At 48.1% G+C, this 22129-nt stretch overlaps 2 protein-coding genes and 1 pseudogene across 5 annotated transcripts in view; 2 read left to right on the forward strand and 1 right to left on the reverse strand.

Annotated features, from left to right (window-relative positions):
• NCKAP5L (NCK associated protein 5 like) overlaps positions 1-3683 on the forward strand; it is a 73814-nt gene extending 70131 nt beyond the window's left edge. For all 4 annotated transcript variants that reach the window (XM_066257893.1, XM_066257894.1, XM_066257897.1 and 1 more), the window contains exon 13: positions 3-3683. In XM_066257893.1, the coding sequence (XP_066113990.1) occupies positions 3-218 (216 nt within the window). In that variant the 3' untranslated portion in view covers positions 219-3683. The remainder of the gene's footprint in view (positions 1-2) is intronic.
• Positions 1-22129, forward strand: part of BCDIN3D (BCDIN3 domain containing RNA methyltransferase) — a 119922-nt gene that overhangs the window by 70247 nt on the left and 27546 nt on the right. The gene's annotated exons all lie outside the window — the stretch shown is intronic.
• Positions 20465-20526, reverse strand: LOC136327417 (small nucleolar RNA SNORD115; annotated as a pseudogene).

Consider the following 22129-nt stretch of genomic DNA (forward strand, 5'->3'; position numbering starts at 1 on the left):
AGGCCCTGGCAGTGGACCGGAAGCGGAGCCTCGAACCTCGCCGCCCAGCCCCTACGACGCCCCAGGGCCCAGCATTTGGGGGTAGCCGCACTCCTAGCACATCGGACATGGGCGAGGAAGGCAGAGTGGCCAGTGGGCCCCCCCCAGGGCTGGAGACCTCAGAGTCTCTTAGCGACTCGCTCTACGACTCGCTTTCCTCCTGTGGGAGTCAGGGCTGAGGCACTGTGCCTCAGCCCCTCAGAGCACAGACTGGACGGCTCTCCTCAGGCCCTGCCCCTCAGGGCCTATAGGGTTCCTCCCTGAAGGGACTAAGGAAGCAGATTGACAAGAAGGTGAAGGGGTCCCTGTCACAGCTGCTGTGGAGGAGATGACCACTCTCAGCTCAGGGAGAGACCGCACCTTTGGTCCATCCTCTCACCTCTTCCTCCGAGGGACTGGGTTTCCAGGCCGCTGTGTTCCAGCCCTAGCTCCTACTTCAGGCTGAGCCATCTTGTGGTGCTGGGCTTTCTGCCTGCCAGCTGTGCCATCTCTGCCAAACATGGCTGCTCCTTGCCTCAGCCCCCACGGGGCCAGTCTGGAGGCCCCGTGCTAGTGGCGTTTCGGGCTAAGGAGTCAAGTTGCCTTCTCTCTCATCTGCCCTGGTCCTCCCTGCTGTCTGAATGGTGCTGCCCTCCCTTGCCCCATGTCTTTGGGGTCTGTTTGTCTGTCTTCTTGTTTTTTTTATATATTAAAGCACCTGGTCCACTCCCCACCCTCATCCCCCCACTGTGGTTAATTTATCTGTCATTATAAATGTGGCTGCTCTGCTTCCAGCCTCTGCTTTTGCGGTATCCCTAATAAAACGTGGAGGCCCCTCCGTGCCCCCGACTCGGCTTGTTCTGTGGGAGGACCGAGGGATGGACAGGTGGATGGAAACTGTGGGCACCAGGGGGAGGGGGAGACTATCCCAAGTGCCCTGTGAAGCAAACCCCCTACCAGAGAGCTTGCTGAGGTCACCTGGAAGGCAAGTAATGATTGGGGGGTCAGGGTCTGCTTAGGTCTGGAATAGTGCCTGGGTCAGGGAGATTCCCCTGGCCCAGGGTTTGAGCAGGGCAGAGGCAGGCTGTCTCTTGGGGAGGGACCCGTGGTCATGCATGTACCCCTGTACATACCAGATGGGGTGGGACCTGCAAACAGCTTCAGGGGCTGCAGGGTTAGCAGAGTTAAGTGTCTGTAACTCCTGTTGCCATGAAAGGAGGCACAACAATTTGGGTCTCAAACTGTTGGCAACTTCTAATTTCCCCTCAGACCTTGGCTTTCCCCTGATCTTGCCCCTGTTTCTACCTCATTTCACTCAGAAGTTCTCCACGCTCTAAAATTCTCACTTTCGGAAAGAGAGGCCAAGAATGTGACTCACTTCTCACTTTAGTAAGGGGAGACTGTGCCTGGCCTGTGGTGGCACAGTGGATAGAGCATCGACCTAGAACGCTGAGGTCGCTGGTTCTAAACCCCAGGCTTGCTCAGTCAAGGCACATACAGGAAGCAACTAGCACAAGTTGATGCTTCCGCTTCTGCCCCCTTTTTCTCCTCTCCTTTCTCTAAAAAAAAAAAAAATTAATAAAAATCTTTTTTAAAAAAAGGAAGGGGAGACTGTGCAGAAGGGTCTAGACTTCCAGGAGTTATTTCAGACTCTCCACATGCACAGGAAGGCCAGGGGGTGGTTGTGGCCCTCCAGCCCTTGGAGGTCCTGTTGGGCATGAGGTTGGGCAATGACCTGAAGGTAAACCAGGTGGTAACCAGCTCATCTTACATTGGCCAGCCTCCTGCCCACCTGGGTTATAGGTGCTGAATGACTTCCAGAGTGCTGACATAGTCTACACTGGCTGCCTCCCTGTGGCATATATTCTGGAGGCTACCTGGGCAGCATGCACACTCAGTACTGCTGGCCTTTGGACAAGACAGTTCATTGTAGGCATGGGGGCCCTGTAGTAGACACACGGCATATTGACACCGCAGGCTTGCTGAGCCAAGGTCAGGCGTGCCTGGACAGGGAGTGGTGCTGGGCACATTCACAACTCAGTTATGCTGTGGACACTGTCCCAGGCTCTGACCAGCCCAAGGAAGGTTGGGAGTGGGGAGGGTGTCAGCACCTCCTTTTATACTAGCCCCTTCCAGCAGTGTCTCCCAGCCCCCCAATGCTCCTGAGAGTAGTAAAAGAACTCCCTGTTAACCTGATCAGGCAGTGGCACAGTATATAGGGCATCAGACTGGGACGCAGAGGACCCAGGTTCAAAACCCTGAGGTTACCAGCTTGAGCCCAAAGGTCACTGGCTTGAGCATGGGATCACAGACATGACCCCATGGTGGCTGGCTTGAGCAAGGGGTGACTCACTCTGCTGCATATCCCCCCTCGTCAAGGCACATGTGAGAAAGCAAACAACTAAGGAGTCACTATAAAGAATTTATGCTTCTCATCTCTGTCTGTCCCTATCTGTCCCTCTCTGTCTCTGTCACAAAAACAACAACTCCGTGTTAAAATAAACACCTACAGTATTGCTGGTCCCATCAGCCAGACTTTCTCCTTAGCTCTGCTCTTCTACCCTCTCCCTGAATCTGGCCTCTCCCTTCGGTTTCCCTTAGTTGATATCATCATTGAAGAAATTAACAAGACTTAGAGAAGGGGCAAGTCACATAAGTTGGTTTTCTTTAAATGTTGGAATCCCATTTTCTTACTTCATCTTTTACTTACAGGTTTCTATCCCTCTGTGCCTTCTGTTTTTATGGGCTTAAGTATGATACTACCAAGCTGCAAATCTCTGCTTCTTGCCAGGCAGGCTCAAAGAAGTCTATATCATCCTTCTCCTAACTTACTATTTCTTGGTTTTCCAGGCCCTTTTCTCCATTTGAACCTGATGGATTACCTCATTTCCTTGTTTCCTTGTTCGAATAGAATTGTTTGCCCGCAGGATATGCACTCTGTTTTCTTTTCAGGAAGGAGCTTGGCATGCTGGGCTTGACTCTGGACTCCACATTTTAAGCCAAGACCAGTGGGTCCATCCATGTTTGTGTCACCAGGGTCTGGTCAGTCACTACCAGTCTCTGTTCTGCAGTGTTTGTAAATGCAAGGTGTCGCCTTGTTCCCTGGGGAAATCACTGTCAGTCACCAAAGCAGGGTAGCATCAGTCATACCTGGAGCCAGGCCTTCCCCACCAACTGTTCCAAGGTGGGGTGCTCTTGTTCCTAAATCTCCCATCATTCTGCTAACTGGTACTGGGCCTGTATAAGCCAGCCCGCATCCCACGTAACTGCTGCACACACAGACCGAATATTCCATCTGAAGCAGTTCTGGGGAGGGGGACACACGTGCGTTAAAGACATGTGTTTTCTGGGAAACTGATTTCTCCTTGAACTTCAAGGAAAGGTTTGGCTAAAAGACCACTCCATTCTCACTATGGCTGAACAGGTCATATCTCAGTTTGCAGCCTCTGCTTGCCTGATTAAGGTGACCTCACTGTTTTCTCCATGAACAATGGGTGACTGCTTCACCACTCAGTATGACACTTTCTGTGGTGTTTCCCTAACAAAGGAAGCCAAAACAGCCAGACCCCTCCCCTTACTCCTCACCCCCCAAAGGCATCAAGGGATCACCAAGACTGAAAAGGTTTCGGGTTCCTCCTCACGGGGAACCCTGCCTTTTGCAGGAATGTCCCAAATGTTAACTGAGGTTTTCCCTGGTTTGCCAGTGATTTTTATTTATCCTTTTCTGGAGTTTCTGCAAATATGTTTTGTTTTCTTTATCAATAAAAAAGTTTTTTAAAAAATAATCATGCTCTGCATGACTGACCTGTGGTGGCGCAGTGGATAAAGCATCGACCTGGAACGCTGAGGCTGCCAATTCAACCCCTGGGCTTGCCAGGTCAAGGCACATATGGGAGTTGATGCTTCCTGCTCTTCCCCCTCCCTTCTCTCTCTTTCTCTATCCTCTGTAAAATAAATAAATAAAATCTTAAAAAAAAAACAAAACAAAACCCTGGGCTTGCCCAGTCAAGGCACATAGAGAAAGCAACTACTATGAGTTGATGCTTCCTGTTTCTCCCTTTTTCTCTCTTTTTCTCTTTCATTCTCCTATCTCTAAAAATCAATAAATAAAATCTAATAAAAATTAAAAAAAAAATCATGCTCTGAAGAAAAATCTGGCTGGCCCTGGCCGGTCGGCTCAGCGGTAGAGCGTCGGCCTGGCGTGCGGGGGACCCTGGTTCGATTCCCGGCCAGGGCACATAGGAGAAGCGCCCATTTGCTTCTCCACCCCCACCCCCCTCCTTCTTCTCTGTCTCTCTCTTCCCCTCCCGCAGCCAAGGCTCCATTGGAGCAAAGATGGCCGGGGCGCTGGGGATGGCTCCTTGGCCTCTGCCCCAGGCGCTAGAGTGGCTCTGGTCACGGCAGAGTGAGGCAAAGCATCGCCCCCTGGTTGGCAGAGCGTCGCCCCCTGGTGGGCGTGCCGGGTGGATCCCAGTCGGGCTCATGCGGGAGTCTGGCTGGCTGTCTCTCCCTGTTTCCAGCTTCGGAAAAATAAAAATAAAGAAAAATCTGGATAAATACTCCCATCTGTAATCATGTGTGAATTAATTCAAGCATATAAATAATATTGTAGAGTGAGGACAGAGAGAAAGGGGAGGTGGGAGCGGGAAAGCATCAACTCCTAGTAGTTGCTTCTCATGTGCCTTGACGGGAAGCCCAGGGTTTTGCACCCGCAACCTCAGCATTCCAGGTTGACGCTTTATCCACTGACCCACCACAGGTCAGGCTCAAGCATATAAATAATTTTTTAAGAAGCATGTGACCTTGGCCAGTTGGCTCAGTAGTAGAGCGTCTTCCCGGCATGTGGACATCCTGGGTTTGATTCCCAGTCCAGGCACACAGGAGAAGTGGCCATCTGCTTCTCCACCCTTCCTCCTCCCACTTTTCTCTCTCTCTCTCTCTCTCTCTCTCTCCTCTCTTCCCTCTTGCAACCATGGCTGGATTGGTTCTACCTCATCTGGCTGGACACTGAGGATGACTCTGTGGAGCCTCAGCCTAAGGAGCTAAAAATAGCTCAGTTGCCAGTATGACCCCAGATGGGCAGAGCATCTGCCCCAGACAGGAGTTGCTGGGTAGATCCCTGTCAAGGGCACATGTGGGAGTCTCTCTATATCTCCCCTCCACTCACTGGGAAAAGATGAAAAAAAGCATGTAAATTTGAAGTAAATACAGCTGAACATTTCTATGATATTGGAGTGAGGTATAACTTTAAAATTTAATGAAAATAATTACACTTTTTTATAATTATGAAAAACATGCAGATTATAAAAGTGCATGTTCATGGGTTTTTTGTTTTGTTTTGTTTTTTGGTGAGAGAGACAGAAAGAGGCAGGAAGAGAGATAAGTATCAGCTCGTAGTTGTGGCACATTAGTTGTTCATTGGTTGCTTCTCACATGTACCTTGACTGGAGAGCTCCAGCCAAGCCAGCGACCTTGGGTTTCAAGCCAGAGACCTTTGGACTCAAGCCCAAGACCATGAGGTCATGTCAGTGATCCCACACTCCAGTTGGCAACTATGCACTTAAGCTGGTGAGCCTGTACTCAAATTGGCAGCTTTGGCATTTCAAACCTGGGATCTCAGCATCCCAGGTCGAGGCTCTAACCATTGCACCACCACTGGTCAGGCTATAATTGTAATTATTGATTTTAGAGAGAGAGAGGAAGGGAGAGAGATACATTTGTTGTTCCACATATTTATGCATTTATTGGTTGATTGTTGTATATGCTTTGACAGGGGATGAAACTAGCAACCTTGGTGTATCAGGATGATGCTATAACCAACTGAGCTACCCAGCCATGGTTGGCATTTTCTTTCTAAGTAACTAAAGTTGAATAGAATGTTTTGTTTTGTTTTTAATGAGAGAGAGACAGGAAGGGAGAGAGATGAGAAGCATCAACTTGTAGTTGTATCACTTTAGTTGTTCATTCACCGCTTTCTCATATGTGCCTTGACCAGGGGACTCAAGCCGAGCTAGCAACCCCTTGCTCAAGCCAGCGACCTTGGGCTTCAAACCAGTGACTTTTGGGCTCAAGCCAGCAACCATGGGGTCATGTCTATAATCCCACCCTTAAGCTGATGACTCTGTGCTCAAGTTGGTGAGGCCAAGCTTGATACATATCTGGTGATTCAGATCCATTGTTCTTAGTTATAGTTTTACTACCCTTTATCTCATGGCCCATGAGGTCAGGATCTATAACCATGGTGCCTTGTGGCTGGGGAGGGGCAAAGGCCATGTCCAGTATCAACCCTACACCAGGGAACACCAAAGACTGCCAGCAAACACCAGAAGCTGGGAGTGGCCTGGAACAGATTCTCCCACACAGCCCTCAAAAGGAAGCTACCCTGGCCTGACCAGGAGGTGGCGCAGTGGATAGAGTGTCGAACTGGAATGCTGAGGACCCAGGTTCAAGACCCCGAGGTCGCCAGCTTGAGCGCGGGCTCATCTGGTTTGAGCAAAAGCTCACCAGCTTGGACCCAAGGTTGCTGGCTCAAGCAAGGGGTTACTCGATCTGAAGGCCAAGGTCAAGGCACATATGAGAAAGCAATCAATGAACAACTAAAGGTTTCGCAATGCGCAACGAAAAACTAATGATTGATGCTTCTCATCTCTCCGTTCCTGTCTGTCTGTCCCTGTCTATCCTTCACTCTCTCTCTCTCTGTCTCTGTAAAAAAATAATAATAATTTTTTTTTAAAAAAAAGCTACCCCGCCTACACCCTGATCTTGGACTTCTAGCCTCCACTTCTGTGAGACAATACATTTCTGCTGTTTAAGCTGCCCAGTCTGTGGTACTTTGTTAAGGAAGCCCTGGGACACTAATACAGAGGGGTCAGAGGCGGATTTAACGGCAGGCACACTGGGCGCGTGCCCTGGGCCCCAACTCCTGAATGGCCCCACAAAACTTTACCCCAACTTTACACTTTTTTCTAATGAAGGGGGACCCTTCATTGGGCCCTTAGGGGCCCAATATTTTCTTCTGCAACAGGGCCTCAACTGACCTTAATCCGCCTCTGAGAGGAGTTGCAGTTATTGGTAATGAAAAGGACCAGGAGTGCCTGACCTGTGATGGCGCAGTGGATAAAGCATCAACCTGGAAATGCTGAGGTTCAAAACATTGGGCTTGCCTGGTCAAGGCACATATGGGAGTTGATGCTTCCCGCTCCTTCCCCCTTCTCTCTCTCTCTCTCTCTCTCTCTCTCTCTCCCCTCTCTATAATGAATAAATTTTAAAAAATCTTAAAAAAAAGAAGAAAGAAAGGACCAGGAAATGACCATGGGAGTGAGTGACTCAGACATGGCAGAGGACAAGGTCATTAGAGGAGATGAGAGATGGTGGAACTGAGAGGCCAGAATACTGAGAGGATTATCTGGGAGGGTATTGAAATCTCTAAGAATTAGAACAGAATTAATGTCAAAGGGAATGATAGTGAGACATGAGCCAAACCCTTCAAGAAATAAAAGGAAGTAACCAGCTATTGATAGATAAGTGGAAAAGGGAGGCAGAGTGTGTGGTATAGTCTGTTGATGTGAGATTCAAAGCTGAAGGGCTTTAGGGAAGAAGAACTGTCTGAAAGCACTGAGGGAAAAAAGGGCGCCCAGCCTACTGGCTGAGGGACAGGAGGCAACACCCACTTGAAAGGGCTGCAGGGAGAGCCAGGAGGGCAAAAGGCTTTAAAGAGGCTGTGTCCACAGGGAGTTGGCTGAGAAGGGCCTTGAGCTCTATCTAGGTCTCTGCGGAAGGGTTTAGGAGATGGTAACAACAGTAGGGAATGTGCAGGGCTATGAGGTCATCACACATCGATGGGAGCAGCTACAAAATGTGGTGGCCATGTATATCATCTTACCTCAGAGGGACTCTTTTTTGAAAAGAGAGACAGACAGGAAGGGAGAAAGATGAGAAGCATCACTTGTAGTTGTGGTACTTTAGTTGTTCATTGATTGCTTCTCATATGTGCCTTGACTGGAGTGCTCCAGCCAAGCCAGTGACCCCTTGCTCAAGTCAGCAACCTTGGGCTTTAAGCCAGCGACCTTTGGGCTCAAGCCAGTGACCATGGGAATCATGTCTATGATCCCAAGCTCAAGCCAGTGACCCCGTGCTCAAGCTGCTGAGCCTGCGCTCAATCCGAATGAGCCCGTGCTCAAACTGGTGAAATCAGGGTTTCAAACCTGGGAGCAGCATCCCAGGTCGATGTTCTAGCTACCGCGCCACCACCAGTCAGGCAGAGGGACTGTTCCCTGAACCCTTTTGTATCATGTGGATGGGGAAAGTCGTAAAGATGTGGAATAGTCACAGCAGACAAAGAGGAACTAGGCTCAGGGCAAGTCAAGGATTTTCAAAGGAGCCTAGAGCCCAGTAGAGGCTGAAGAGCCAGCATGTCCAGTGAGTGGCACCAATTCACAGGCAAGTGGGGTTTTAGTGGTTGCTGTTTCTTCTCTTAGGAGGGTATAGAGGCCTGGTTTTAGGAAGAGAGAAGGGAGATGGTGGGATTAGTCCTAGGATGGGTTTTGCTGATGAGGAAGTTAAGGTGGCTCCATAGGCTTCCACTTGAGCCTGACAAAGCACCATCCCAGTGTGCAGAAGTTATAGGTTCAATCCCTGGTCAGGGTGGTACAGGAATCAATCTATGAGTGCACAACTAAATGGAACAGCTAAGTCGAACAACGAGTTGATGCTTCTTCCCCCGCACCCCGTTCTCTCTCAAATCAATTGAAAACAAAAATTTTTTTTTCTTTATTCATTTTTAGAGAGGAGAGAGAGAGGGAGAGAGAGAGAGATAGAGAGAGAGAAGGGGGGAGGAGCTCGAAGCATCAACTCCCATATGTGCCTTGACCAGGCAAGCCCAGGGTTTCAAACCGGCGACCTCAGCATTTCCAGGTCGATGCATTATCCACTGTGCCACCACAGGTCAGGCAGAAAACAAAAATTTTTAAAAATTTTAAAAATAATAGCCTGACCTACGGTGGTACAGTGGATTAAGCATAGACCTGGAGTGCTGAGGTCACTGGTTTGAAACCCTGAGCTTGCCTGGTCAAGGCACATGTGTGAGTTGATGCTTTAATAATAATAATAATAATAATAATAATAATAGAAGGCAAACACATGCACAGTGTTTACAGTGTGCCAGGCACTGTTCTAAGTGCTTATACGTATTAACTCAGTTAATCTTCACCAGTCTTTTTTTTTTTTTTTTTTTTATTTATTCATTTTATTTTATTTTATTTTATTTTCATTTTTCTGAAGCTGGAAACAGGGAGAGACAGTCAGACAGACTCCCGCATGCGCCCGACCAGGATCCACCCGGCACACCCACCATGGGGCGACGCTCTGCCCACCAGGGGGGCGATGCTCTGCCCCTCCTGGGCGTCGCCATGTTGCGACCAGAGCCACTCTAGCACCTGAGGCAGAGGCCACAGAGCCATCCTCAGCGCCTGGGCCATCTTTGCTCCAATGGAGCCTTGGCTGCGGGAGGGGAAGAGAGAGACAGAGAGGAAGGCGTGGCGGAGGGGTGGAGAAGCAAATGGGCGCTTCTCCTGTGTGCCCTGGCCGGGAATCGAACCTGGGTCCTCCGCACGCTAGGCCGACGCTCTACCGCTGAGCCAACCAGCCAGGGCCTATTTATTCATTTTAGAGAGGAGAGACAGAGAGGAGAGAGAGACAGAGAGAGAGAAGGGGGGAGGAGCTGGAAGCATCAACTATATATGCCTTGACCAGGCAAGCCCAGGGTTTTGAACCAGCGACCTCAGCATTTCCAGGTCGATGCTTTATCCACTGCGCCACCACAGGTCAGGCTTCACCAGTCTTTTTAGGTAAGTATTGTTATCCCCATTTTATTTTACTTATTTTTTAAGATTTTATTTATTAATTTTATTAATTTAATTTTATTTTTTTTTACAGAGAGAAGGATAGACAGGGACAGACAGACAGGAACGGAGAGATGAGAAGCATTAATCATTAGTTTTTCATTGCACGTTGCAACACCTTAATTGTTCATTGATTGCCCTCTCATACGTGCCTTGACTGCAGGCCTTCAGCAGACCGAATAACCCCTTGCTCGAGCCAGTGACCTTGGCCTCAAGCTGGTGAGCTTTTGCTCAAACCAGATGAGCCCTCGCTCAATCTGGCGACCTCGGGATCTCAAACCTGGGTCCTCCGCATCCTAGTCCGATGCTCTATCCACTGCGCCACCGCCCGGTCAGGCTTATTTATTAATTTTAGAGGGGTGAGGGGAGCGAGATCATAGTTGCTTCACTTTAGTTGTTCATTGACTGATATATATATATATATATATTCATTGACTGATTCTTGCATGTGCCTTGACCAGGCAAGCTCAAGGTGTCAAACAGGCGACCTCAGCATTCCAGGTCAATGCTCTACTACTGCGCCACCGCAAGTCAGGCTGTTATCTCCATTTTTTTTTTTTTTTTTACAGAGGCAGAGATAGACAGGGACAGACAGACAGGAACAGAGAGAGATGAGAAGCATCAATCATCAGTTTCTCGTTGCGCGTTGCGACTTCTTAGTTGTTCATTGATTGCTTTCTCACACGTGCCTTGACCGCGGGCCTTCAGCAGACCGAGTAACCCCTTGCTGGAGCCAGCGACCTTGGGTCCAAGCTGGCGAGCTCTTTGCTCAAGCCAGATGAGCCCGCGCGCGACCTCTGGGGTCTCGAACCTGGGTACTTCCGCATCCCAGTCCGACGCTCTATCCACTGCGCCACCGCCTGGTCAGGCTGTTATCTCCATTTTAATATGAGAGAGTGAGGCTCAGAGAGCTTAACTAAATTACCCAAGATTAAAGCTTGTCTGCGTTGCTCTCTGTATGGAGCACGCCCATGCCATTCCCCACGCCCTCCCCCAGGCCTGCTTCCCTTACCCCTTTCTCTCCCCGGAGCTCCCAGGGCCCTTCTTTTCTTTCTTCTATTTATTTATTTATTTTTAGATTTATTTATTTTTAGAGAGAGAAGACAGAGAGAGAGAAGGGAGGAGCTGGAAGCATCAACTCCCATATGTGCCTTGACCAGGCAAGCCTGGGGTTTCAAACCCGTGACCTCAGCGCTCCAGGTCGATGCTTTACCCACTGCGCCACCGCAGGTCAGGCCCAGGGTCCGTCTTTTGCTGTAACTTGTTTCCTGAGCCCATATCTTATGTAGCCCATCTCTTCCACCTCTGTGACTTTCTAAACAAACTTTCTCTTATATAATATGTTGAATAAATAAAGCTTGTCTGAGGGAAGAGCTGTGATTCAAACACGGGCAGTTCAGCATCCGAGTCTGTGGAGGAGATGTGAGGAGGCATTGAAAAGGGTCAGACTAGCCTGATCAGGCAGTGGCGCAGTGGACCCAGGTTTGAAACCTCAAGGTTGCCAGCTTGAGCGCGGGCTCATCTGCTTTGAGCAAAGCTCACCAGCTTGAGCCTAAGGGGTCACCGGCTCTGTTGTAGCCCCCCACCCTGCCCTGGGTCAAGGCACTTATGAGAAAGCAATGGACGAACAACCAAGGTGCTGTAATGAAGAATTGATGCTTCTCATCTCTCTCCCTTCCTGTCTTTCTGTCCCTATCTGTCCCTCTCTTTGACTATCTCTGTCATAAAAAGTAAAGGAGCAGGATAAAGCATGTGTGTGGTGGCTTGGAAAATATATTGCCACCAGGTAGTGCAATAGCAACAGCGCCCATCCAGAGGTTTGCAGGCTTGAACTGCCACCCTGTGGTGAGAAGAGGAAATACAGAGTGCCCTCCCTTCATTTGAGACCAACGCTGGGAATCCTGGCTACCATCTCCCACACCCACTACATGTGTTGCACAAAGTACAGAAAATATGAATGTGTGGATTTGGACATACATAAACTCTTCCTTTTTCATATATGTTTCCCCTAGAACCAACCCGGCCAGTCTGGCCTCCCAGCTCAGTAGGCACTGTTCCAACAGCCAGGCCCAAGACCGGCAGCATTGGCAAGGGAGCAGGGGACTTGGTCTGGTTTGCCTCTCTGGACCTGACCCTTCTGAAGTCAGCACACTCTGCTGGGGACCTTCTTCCCCAAACAGAGCCTCCCCTTTCATTCCTTCATCTCCTCATTCACCCATGCTGTTGCTTATACAACAAACATTCATTTCATTGGGCACCTAGTAGATGTGCCCAATGAGCTGGTGAGTAGATGAGCCCAATTTCTCTAGCTCTGAGCTAGAGAAATACCCAGTAGTGCAAATGCTGGGTTTATGATTAATTTGTTTAATTTCATAAGAAACTATCAACTGTTTTTATGAGGTTGTATTTTTTTTTTTTACCACTGGCAATGTATGAGGGATCCAGTTGCTCCCCATTCTCACCAGTACTTGGTGTTATCACTATTTAAAAAAAATTTTTTTTAGGCCCTGGCCGGTTGGCTCAGTGGTAGAGCGTCAGCCTGGCGTGCAGAAGTCCCGGGTTCGATTCCCGGCCAGGGCACACAGGAGAAACGCCCATCTGCTTCTCCACCCCTCCCCCTCTCCGTCTCTCTCTTCCCCTCCTGCAGCCAAGGCTCCATTGGAGCAAAGATGGCCCCGGGCGCTGGGGATGGCTCCTTGGCCTCTGCCCCAGGCACTAGAGTGGCTCTGGTCGCAACAGAGCGTTGCCCCGGAGGGACAGAGCATCGCCCCCTGGTGGGCAGAGCGTTGCCCCTGGTGGGCGTGCCAGGTGGATCCCCGTCGGGTGCATGCGGGAGTCTGTCTGACTGTCTCTCCCCGTTTCCAGCTTCAGAAAAATACAAAAAAAAAATTTTTTTTTTTAGCCTGACCAGACAGTGGTGCAGTGGATGGAGCGTCGGACTGGGATGTGGAGGACCCAGGTTCGACACCCCGAGGTCGCCAGCTTGAGCGCGGGCTCATCTGGTTTGAGCAAAGCTCACCAGCTTGGACCCGAGGTCGCTAGCTCAAGCCGGGGGTTACTCGGTCTGCTGAAGGCCAGCAGTCAAGGCACATAGGAGAAAGCAATCAATGAACAACTAAGGTGTCACAACAAAAAACTGATTGATGCTTCTCATCTCTCCATTCCTGTCTGTCTGTCCCTGTCTATGACTCTCTGTCTCTGTAAAAAAAAAAAAAAAAAAATTTTTTAGCTATTTTAATAGGTACATAGTGGTATTTCACTTTTTCTTTAATTTGAAGTTGCTTATTATCTAATGATGTTTAACATCATTTAATGTGCTTGTTTATCCTCTTTGGTGAAGTGTCTGTCCAAGGAGAGTACTCACTTTTATAGTCATCTACTTTGCCTCCCCCAACCCCCCACCCCCAGCCTCAGATTCTGTGCAAACACTTCCTGGCATCTGCCTGGAAGTCCCCCATTACTATATTCTCAATATGTCCAAAGCCAAAACTACCATCCCACTCCCAGTCCTGGCCCCCCTCCCCGGCCAATGGAAGAACTGACACTTAAAGGTTTTGCTAAGCACTATTCTAAGTGCTTTATATATTTTAAATTAACTTAATCCTCACAATTATACTATGAAGAAAGTAGTGTTTCTACCTCCACTTTTCACATGGGAAATGAGGTACAAGAAGGATGACGACGTGTTTGGGGTGGCACAGCTGGCAAGTGGTTGGTAGGAATGTCTAGACTCCTGCCACCCATCTTTGAGTCTTTACTTTCTCACTTCCCCTCATCTATTCAATTAGTAAGGCCTGGACATTCTACCTCCTGAATGTATTATTCCATTGCCTTTCCTCCTAGCCTTACAACTCTGTTTCATGTCGTCTTTTCTCTGGCGCGGACCATTGTAAATACTTTTAAAAAAACTTTCTGTTGTAGAAAATTTCTTTGTTGTTGTTGTTTTGTTTTTATTTTATTTGCACAATATCATATTAGTTTCAAGTGTACACCCCAGTGATTAGACATTATATAACTTACTAAGTAATCATCCCAATAAATTTAGTACCTATCTGACACCATACACAGTTATTACAATATTATTGACTATATTCACTATGCTGTACTTGACATCCCCGTGACTATTCTGTTACTACCATTTTGTACTTTTTTTTTTTTTTTCCTGAAGCTGGAAACAGGGAGAGACAGTCAGACAGACTCCCGCATGCGCCCGACCGGGATCCACCCGGCATGCCCACCATGGGGCGATGCTCTGCCCACCAGGGGGCAATGCTCTGCCCATCCTGGGCGTCGCCATGTTGCAACCAGAGCCACTCTAGCGCCTGAGGCAGAGGCCACAGAACCATCCCCAGCGCCCGGGCCATCTTTGCTCCAATGGAGCCTTGGCTGCGGGAGGGGAAGAAAGAGACAGAGAGGAAGGAGAGGGGGAGGGGTGGAGAAGCAGATGGGCGTTTCTCCTGTGTGCCTCGGCCGGGAATCGAACCCGGGTCCTCCGCACGCTAGGCCGACGCTCTACCGCTGAGCCAACTGGCCAGGGCCATTTTGTACTTCTTAATCCCTTCACCTATTTCACCCAAGTCCCCAAACCCCATTCCATATGGCAACTGTCAAAACGTTCTCTGTATCTATGAGTGTTTCTGTTCTGCTTGTTTATTTATTTGGTTTTTAGATTTAATTGTTGATAGATATGTATTTATTGTCATTTTATTTTTCATGTTTTTTTTTCCTTTTCTTCTTCTTAAAGAAGACACTTTAACATTTCATGTAATGCTGGTTTGGTAAACTCCTTTAGCTTTTTCTTGTTGGAAAAGCTATATTTGCCTTCAATTCTATGATAGCTTTGCTGGGTAAAGTAGTCTTGGTTCTAGGTCCTTGTTTTTCATCACTTTGAATATTTCTTGCCAAACCCATCTGGCCTGCGAAGTTTTTGTTGAGAAATCAGCTGATAGTCTTATGGGAGTGCCCTTGTAGGTAACCAACTGCTTTTCTCTTGCTGCTTTTAAGGTTCTCTCTTTGTCTTTAACCTTTGGCATTTTAATTATGATTAGGCTCAAGCCAGGACCATGGGTTCATGTCTCTCTCTTTCAGATCAATCAATAAATAAACTTTTTAAGAAAAGAACATCACCGCAATAATGTTATTAGCATTATGCACTAGCCATATTTCTTTACATCACCTATCTAGTCGTGTTTGTATTAGGTACCTATTGCTGTGTAACTTAGTGGTTTAATGCAACAATGAACATTTATTGTGGCTCTCAGTTTCTGTGGGTCAGGAACTTGGGAGCATTTTAGCTGGGCGGTTCTGGCTCAGTGTCTCTTGAGAGTTCAATCACCTGAAAGCTTTGATCTACTTCCCAGGTGCTCATTTTACACTAGCTGGCAAGTTTTGGGGGAAGAAGTCGTCTCTGCAAGGGTTCTCTTCAGGGCAGCTTAAAGGGCTTCAGAACCTGTGCCTGCCTGGTTTCCCCCAGAGCAAGTGAACAAGGAGCCAAGGAGGAAGCTGCACTGCCTTTTCATGACTCACCTGGCTTCATGAGTCACACACACTGCGTCCTTCAGTCAGACCTGCCAGCCTGCTTTACTACAATAGGGTGTGAACACCAGGAGAATGGATCCTTGGGGGGCCCATCCTGGAGGGGGGTTATCACAGATTCAAATCACTCCAGGTCTCTCTCTCCCCCCCTTTCTCTCTCCAGTTTGTTTATTAGAATCAGATTCCAAACAAGGTCTACATCATTGCATTTGTAAATATAGCTCGCTCATTTCCTCTTTGGTTTTGTTCTTATTTCCTTGCCTTTTTTTTTTTTTAAGAAACCAAGCTGTTTGTCCTTAGACTTTTACTGGATTTTGCAGCTTGCATGCCCTTAATGTGACTTAATATTGTCCTTCAATCCCTGTCTTTCCTATACTTAGATCCAGAACTTAAAATATCGTTGGGATGCCATGTTGTTTACTTCCAACAGGAGGCATATGTCAGGTTGTCTCTCTTCATAGGATGTTGGTGGCTGTTGATGATCATTGTCTACCTTCATTTCATTATTTCATCAGAAGTTTACAAAATAGTGATAAATCCTGTAATCCCTTCATTTATCAGCTTGACTATTTCTATAGAAAGAAACTTTCGCCTGACCTGTGGTGGTGCAGTGGGTAAAGCGTCAACCTGGAAACGCTGAGGTTGCCGGTTCAAACCCTGGGCTTGCCTGGTCAAGGCACATATGGGAGTTGATGCTTCCAGCTCCTCCCCCCTTCTCTCTCTGTGTCTCACTCTCCTCTCTAAAAAAATGAATAAATAAATAAAAAAATTAGAAAGAAACTTTCACTTACTCTTTGATTACCTTGCAATACAGTTAATACAAAAAGGAAGGAATAAAACCTTGTTTCTTTCCCTTTATTAACAAATTATTCAGAAGTGATTGGTTTCTAACATCCTCTATAGGTGACCAGTAAGATAATTGTAAAATATCTTCATGAATTTAAAAATATTTTATTTCAATCCATTGCACTGTGGACGAAAAAAGGGGCCCACATACTAAACTGACGAGCTCAGGGGAGGCCTGCATGGCGGCCTTACAAACTTGGAGACAGAAAGTAACCACATAGGATGGTCTGAAATTAAAACTTCCTACCTAGCCTGACCAGGCGGTGGCGCAGTGGATAGAGCGTCAGACTGGGATGCGGAAGGACCCAGGTTTGAGACCCCGAGGTCGCCAGCTTGAGCGCGGGCTCATCTGGCTTGAGCAAAAAGCTCACCAGCTTGGACCCAAGGTCGCTGGCTCGAGCAAGGGGTTACTTGGTCTGCTGAAGGCCCGTGGTCAAGGCACATATGAGAAAGCAATCAATGAACAGCTAAGGTGTCGCAATCAATGAACAGCTAAGGTGTTGCAACAAAAAACTAATAATTGATGCTTCTCATCTCTTTCCGTTCCTGTCTGTCTGTCCCTATCTATCCCTCTCTCTGACTCTCTCTCTCTCTGTCCCTGTAAAAAACAAAACAAACAAAAAACAAACAAAAACTTCCTACCTAACGGCAGGTCACAGCAGGTAGTCAAGTCCTGGACCAGTATCTTCCCTGACAAAGGTCAGTTTTTACCTTAACCAAACCTGGCTACTGTCTTTTTGCATCTAGGAAAACATACCTTTGGAATGTCAAGGTAATTTCCTTCCCCCTACCCTGCCCTAGGCCCTTCAAAAGTATAACCACACCACCAGAGCACAGACCACAAATCCCCTCATTGTTACAATCATGTTGTTAACTGTTAACTATCCTACACCTGCCCATGTAAGAGAAGTCTGTGTCTATACTGTTTACTTTTGATCCAATCCCAAAGATTTCCCCACTTTGCTTTCTCCAGCCTCCCTAATCACCAATGGATTTCATTAACCCCTTACGTCTTTCCCTTTGATTCTAATGTATAAAATAATTGATGAAACTGCCATTTTCCAGAGCATTTTCTCAATCCATTGAGATTTTTCTTCCCTGGCAGTTGTCATCAGTTTGGCTGAAAGAAACTTAAAAAAATTCTTACAGCCTGACCGGGCGGTGGCACAGTGGATAGAGCATCAGACTGGGATGCAGAAGGACCCAGGTTCAAGACCCCGTGGTCACCACCTTGAGCGCGGGCTCATCTGGTTTGAGCAAAAGTTTACCAGCTTGGACCCAAGGTCGCTGGCTTGAGCAAGGGGCTACTCGGTCGGCTAAAGGCCCATGGTCAAGGCACACGAGAAAGCAATCAATGAACAACTAAGGCGTCATAACAAAAAACTGATGATTGATGCTTCTCATCTCTCTCCATTCCTGTCTGTCTGTCCCTATCTATCTCTCTCTCTGACTCTCACTCTGTCTCTGTAAAAAAAAAAAAAATTCTTACAGGTTTGGATGTCTTATTAGTGAAAACAATCCCATCTCGAGCCAGTAGTAGCTCAAGTCCTTGTGAATTATACTGGTCAGCTCAGATAGCCTCTTTTTCATCTGGAGTGACAGGTTCCAGGTTCATCTTGTACATTTCCTGTGCAGACCTTTAAGCACTATTTACCAAAGGAGCTGTGGTTCCTTTTAGTGGGTAATGAGAGAGACCACAAGTTAGGCATTAAGAGTGTAAGTGCCTGCTGACCAGGTGGTGGCACAGCGAATAGAGTGTCAACCTGGGACACTGAGTACTCAGGTTCGAAACCCCAAGGTCTCTGGCTTGAGCCCAAGGTCACTGGCTTGAGCAATGGGTCACTGGCACATATAAGAAAGCAATAAATGGCCTGACCAGGTGGTGGCGCAGTGGATAGAGCATCGGACTAGGATGTGGAGAACCCAGGTTCGAGACCCCGAGGTCTCCAGCTTGAGCGCGGGCTCATCTGGCTTGAGCAAGGCTCACCAGTTTGAGCCCAAGGTCGCTGTCTCGAGCAAGGAATCACTTGGTCTGCTGTAGCCCCGGTGGTCAAGACACATATGAGAAATCAATCAATAAACAACTAAGGAACCGCAACGAAGAATTGATGTTTCTCATCTCTCTCCCTTCCTGTCTGTCTGTCCCTTTCTCTGTCTCTGCCAAAAATAATAAAAGAAAGAAAGAAAGAAAGAAAGAAAGAAAGAAAGAAAGAAAGAAAGAAAGAAAGAAAGAAAGCAATAAATGGCCTGCCCAGGCGGTGGTGCAGTGGATAGAGTGTTGGACTGGGATGCGGAGGACCCAGGTTCGAGACCCCAAGGTCGCCAGCTTGAGCACAGGCTCATCTGGCTTGAGCAAAAAGTTCACCAGGTCTGACCTGTGGTGGCGCAGTGGATCAAGCGTCGACCTGGAACACTGAGGTTGCCAGTTCAAAAACCTGGGCTTGGCCTGACCTGTGGTGGCGCAGTGGATAAACCGTCAACCTAGAAATGCTGAGGTCGCCGGTTCGAAACCCTGGGCTTGCCTGGTCAAGGCACATATGGGAGTTGATGCTTCCTGCTCCTCCCCCCTTCTCTCTCTCTCTCTTCTTTCTAAAATGAATAAAAAACAAAAAACAAAAAAAAACCCTGGGCTTGCCTGGTTAAGGCACATATGGGAGTTGCTGCTTCCTGCTCCTCTCCCCTTTCTCTTTCTCTCTCTCTCTTTCTCTCTCTCTCTCTCTCTCCTCTGAAATGAATAAATAATTAAAAAAAAAAAAAAGCTCACCAGCTTGGACCCAAGGTCGCTGGCTCGGGCAAGGGGTTACTCAGTCTGCTGAAGGCCCACGGTCAAGGCACATATGAGAAGGCAATCAATGAACAACTAAGATGTCGAGGCCCTGGCCGGTTGGCTCAGTGGTAGAGCGTCGGCCTGGCGTGCGGGAGTCCTGGGTTCGATTCCCGGCCAGGGCACACAGCAGAAGCACCCATCTGCTTCTCCACCCCTCCCCCTCTCCTTCCTCTCTGCCTCTCTTCCCCTCCAGCGGCCAAGGCTCCATTGGAGCAAAGTTTGCATGAGCCCTGAGGATGGCTTTGTGGCCTCTGCCTCAGGTGCTAGAATGGCTCTGATTGCAGCAGAGCAACGCCCCAGATGGGCAGAGCATCGCCCCCTGGTGAGCGTGCCGGGTGAATCCCGGTCGGGCGAATGTGGGAATCTGTCTGATTGCCTCCCCGTTTCCAACTTCAAAAAAATACAAAAAGAAAAGAAAAGAAAAGAAACGACTAAGGTGTCGCAACGAAAAACTGATGATTGATGCTTCTCATCTCTCTTCATTCCTATCTGTCTGTCCCTATCTATCCCTCTTTCTGACTCTCTCTCTCTGTCCCTGTAAAAAAGAAAGAAAAGAAAAGAAAAAGCAATACATGGCCTGACCAAGCGGTGGCGCAATGGATAGAGCGTCAGACTGGGACGCAGAGCACCCAGGTTTGAGACCCCAAGGTTGCCAACTTGAGCATCGGCTCATCTGGTTTGAGCAAGGCTCACCAGCTTGAGCCCAAGGTCGCTAGCTCAAGCAAGGGGTCACTCAGTCTGGTGTAGCCCCCCCACCCCCATCAAGGCACATGTGAGAAAGCAATCAATGAACAACTAAGGTGCCACAACTATGAGTTGATGCTTCTCATCTCTCTCCCTTCCTCTTTTTTTTTTTTTCTTTCTTTCTTTTTCTTTCTTTTATTTTTGTATTTTTCTGAAGCTGGAAATGGGGAGAGACAGTCAGTTTCACATGGGCCTGACCGGGATCCACCCGGCACGCCCACCAGGGGGCGACGCTCTGCCCACCAGGGGGCGATGCTCTGCCCCTCCGGGGCATCGCTCTGTCGCGACCAGAGCCACTCTAGCGCCTGGGGCAGAGGCCAAGGAGCCATCCCCAGCGCCCGGGCCATCTTTGCTCCAATGGAGCCTCGGCTGCGGGAGGGGAAGAGAGAGACAGAGAGGAAGGAGAGGGGGAGGGGTGGAGAAGCAGATGGGCGCTTCTCCTGTGTGCCCTGGCCAGGAATCGAACCTGGGACCTCTGCACGCCAGGCCCACGCTCTTTTTCATTAAAAAAAAAAAAAAAAAAAAGTGTAGAAATAATAAAGCAGAGGAAGGAGAATTATAAAAAAAAAAAAAGTGTAATTGCCTTTTTTTTTCTTTTTCCTATTGAGCATGATTTTTTATGTCATCATCTCTCTTCGAGACAATAAGGGTTGTCATCATTGACTGTAATTGCCTTTTAACTGGCTCCTTTCCCAGGTTATTCTCCAGTCACCTGAATGCAAATCTGACCGCTCCCTTGCCCAAAGTCCTTCAATGCTTTATATTGCCCTCAGGAGAAAGCCAGCTCCTTAGCACAGAATACAGGTTCACTTTGTTTTATTGAGTTTCACAAAAGTTGCCCCCCACTTTTATTTTTACACAATAAGAAGGCAAGACCTTTCCTCATACTAAATCCCTTGACCTAGAACTAGCCATCCCCACCGTAGTTTCTCTTAACCCTGTTTCTCTTTTAGTTTTCAAGATTTAGCCTCACTTAGCTCAGGTATCATTTCCAAAACACTCCCCTGAACCATCAGGTCAGGTTAAATGTCTTCCACTGTTGTCTCAGGGTCCACTGTGCTCACTCATGTAGCACATAATACCTGTCTGTAGCTCCCTGCGCTTGGCTATGAATAGCTAAGATGCCTGTCTCTGTCCCTGCATGGAGATACTCCATCTGATAACCTGCTTAGGCAGGACACAGTCTTTTTTTTTTTTTTTTTTAATTTTTTACAGAGTCAGAGAGAGGAATAGATAGGGACAGACAGACAGGAACGGAGAGAGATAAGAAGCATCAATTATCAGTTTTTCATTGTGACACCTTAGTTGTTCATTGATTGCTTTCTCACATGTGCCTTGACCGTGGGCTTTCGGCAGACCAAGTAACCCCTTGCTCAAGCCAGCGGCCTTGGGTCCAAGCTGGTGAGCTTTTTGCTCAAGGCAGATGAGCCTATGCTCAAACCAGATGAGCCTATGCTCAAGCTGATGACCTCGGGGTCTCAAACCTGGGTCCTTCCGCAATCCAGTCCGACGCTCTATCCACTGTGCCACCGCCTGGTCAGGCAGGACACCGTCCAACATAAGAGGTCCTTACACTTCTGCAGCAATGACTTCCTCACCCTAGTTCAGGCCTGCGGGTCTGTTAACCCCTTGTTTAAATTGTAATTGGTGGGCTCACTGGGGAAAAAGCTAAAAGGTTAAAAGGTTGGGGATGGGGAGATTTTGCCCAAACCACTTCACATTTCCCTCACCACCAGAGCCACAGCCAAAGGGATGGAAAAGATGACCCCAGTCCAGAGGGCACTAACCTCAGTATTGCCTACATAGGGTCACAGTGAAGAGCTGGGCTCTGGAGATAGTGTGCCCGGGTTTTATTTAGACATAGATCTGCCTGCTGGCATGTCCTTGGAAGCTACTGATCATATGTAGTAAATATACCACCTCCTCAGGCTATCAGGATGCCTGAAACCTATAAAGCCCTTTGCAGTGCCTGACGTACTGTGAGCACTATATTGTGCCTGTGTCTTATTCCCACCCGAACTAGAAAGCAGCACAAGGAAAAAGCTAGATTTGAGCATCTGAGACTGACGTTTTTCATGCAAGAAAAGGTGCTTTTAGATACACTTTTTGTTTGTTTCTAGAGATAGGAGAGAGAGAAGGAGGGGAGGAGCAGGAAGCACCAACTCCCATATGTGCCTTGACCAGGCAAGCCCAGGGTTTTGAACTGGTGACCACAGCATTCCAGGTCTCCGCTTTATCCACTGAGCCACCACAGGTCAGG

Source organism: Saccopteryx bilineata, chromosome 2 (genome assembly GCF_036850765.1).
Source record: "Saccopteryx bilineata isolate mSacBil1 chromosome 2, mSacBil1_pri_phased_curated, whole genome shotgun sequence".
Classification (NCBI taxonomy): domain Eukaryota; kingdom Metazoa; phylum Chordata; class Mammalia; order Chiroptera; family Emballonuridae; genus Saccopteryx; species Saccopteryx bilineata.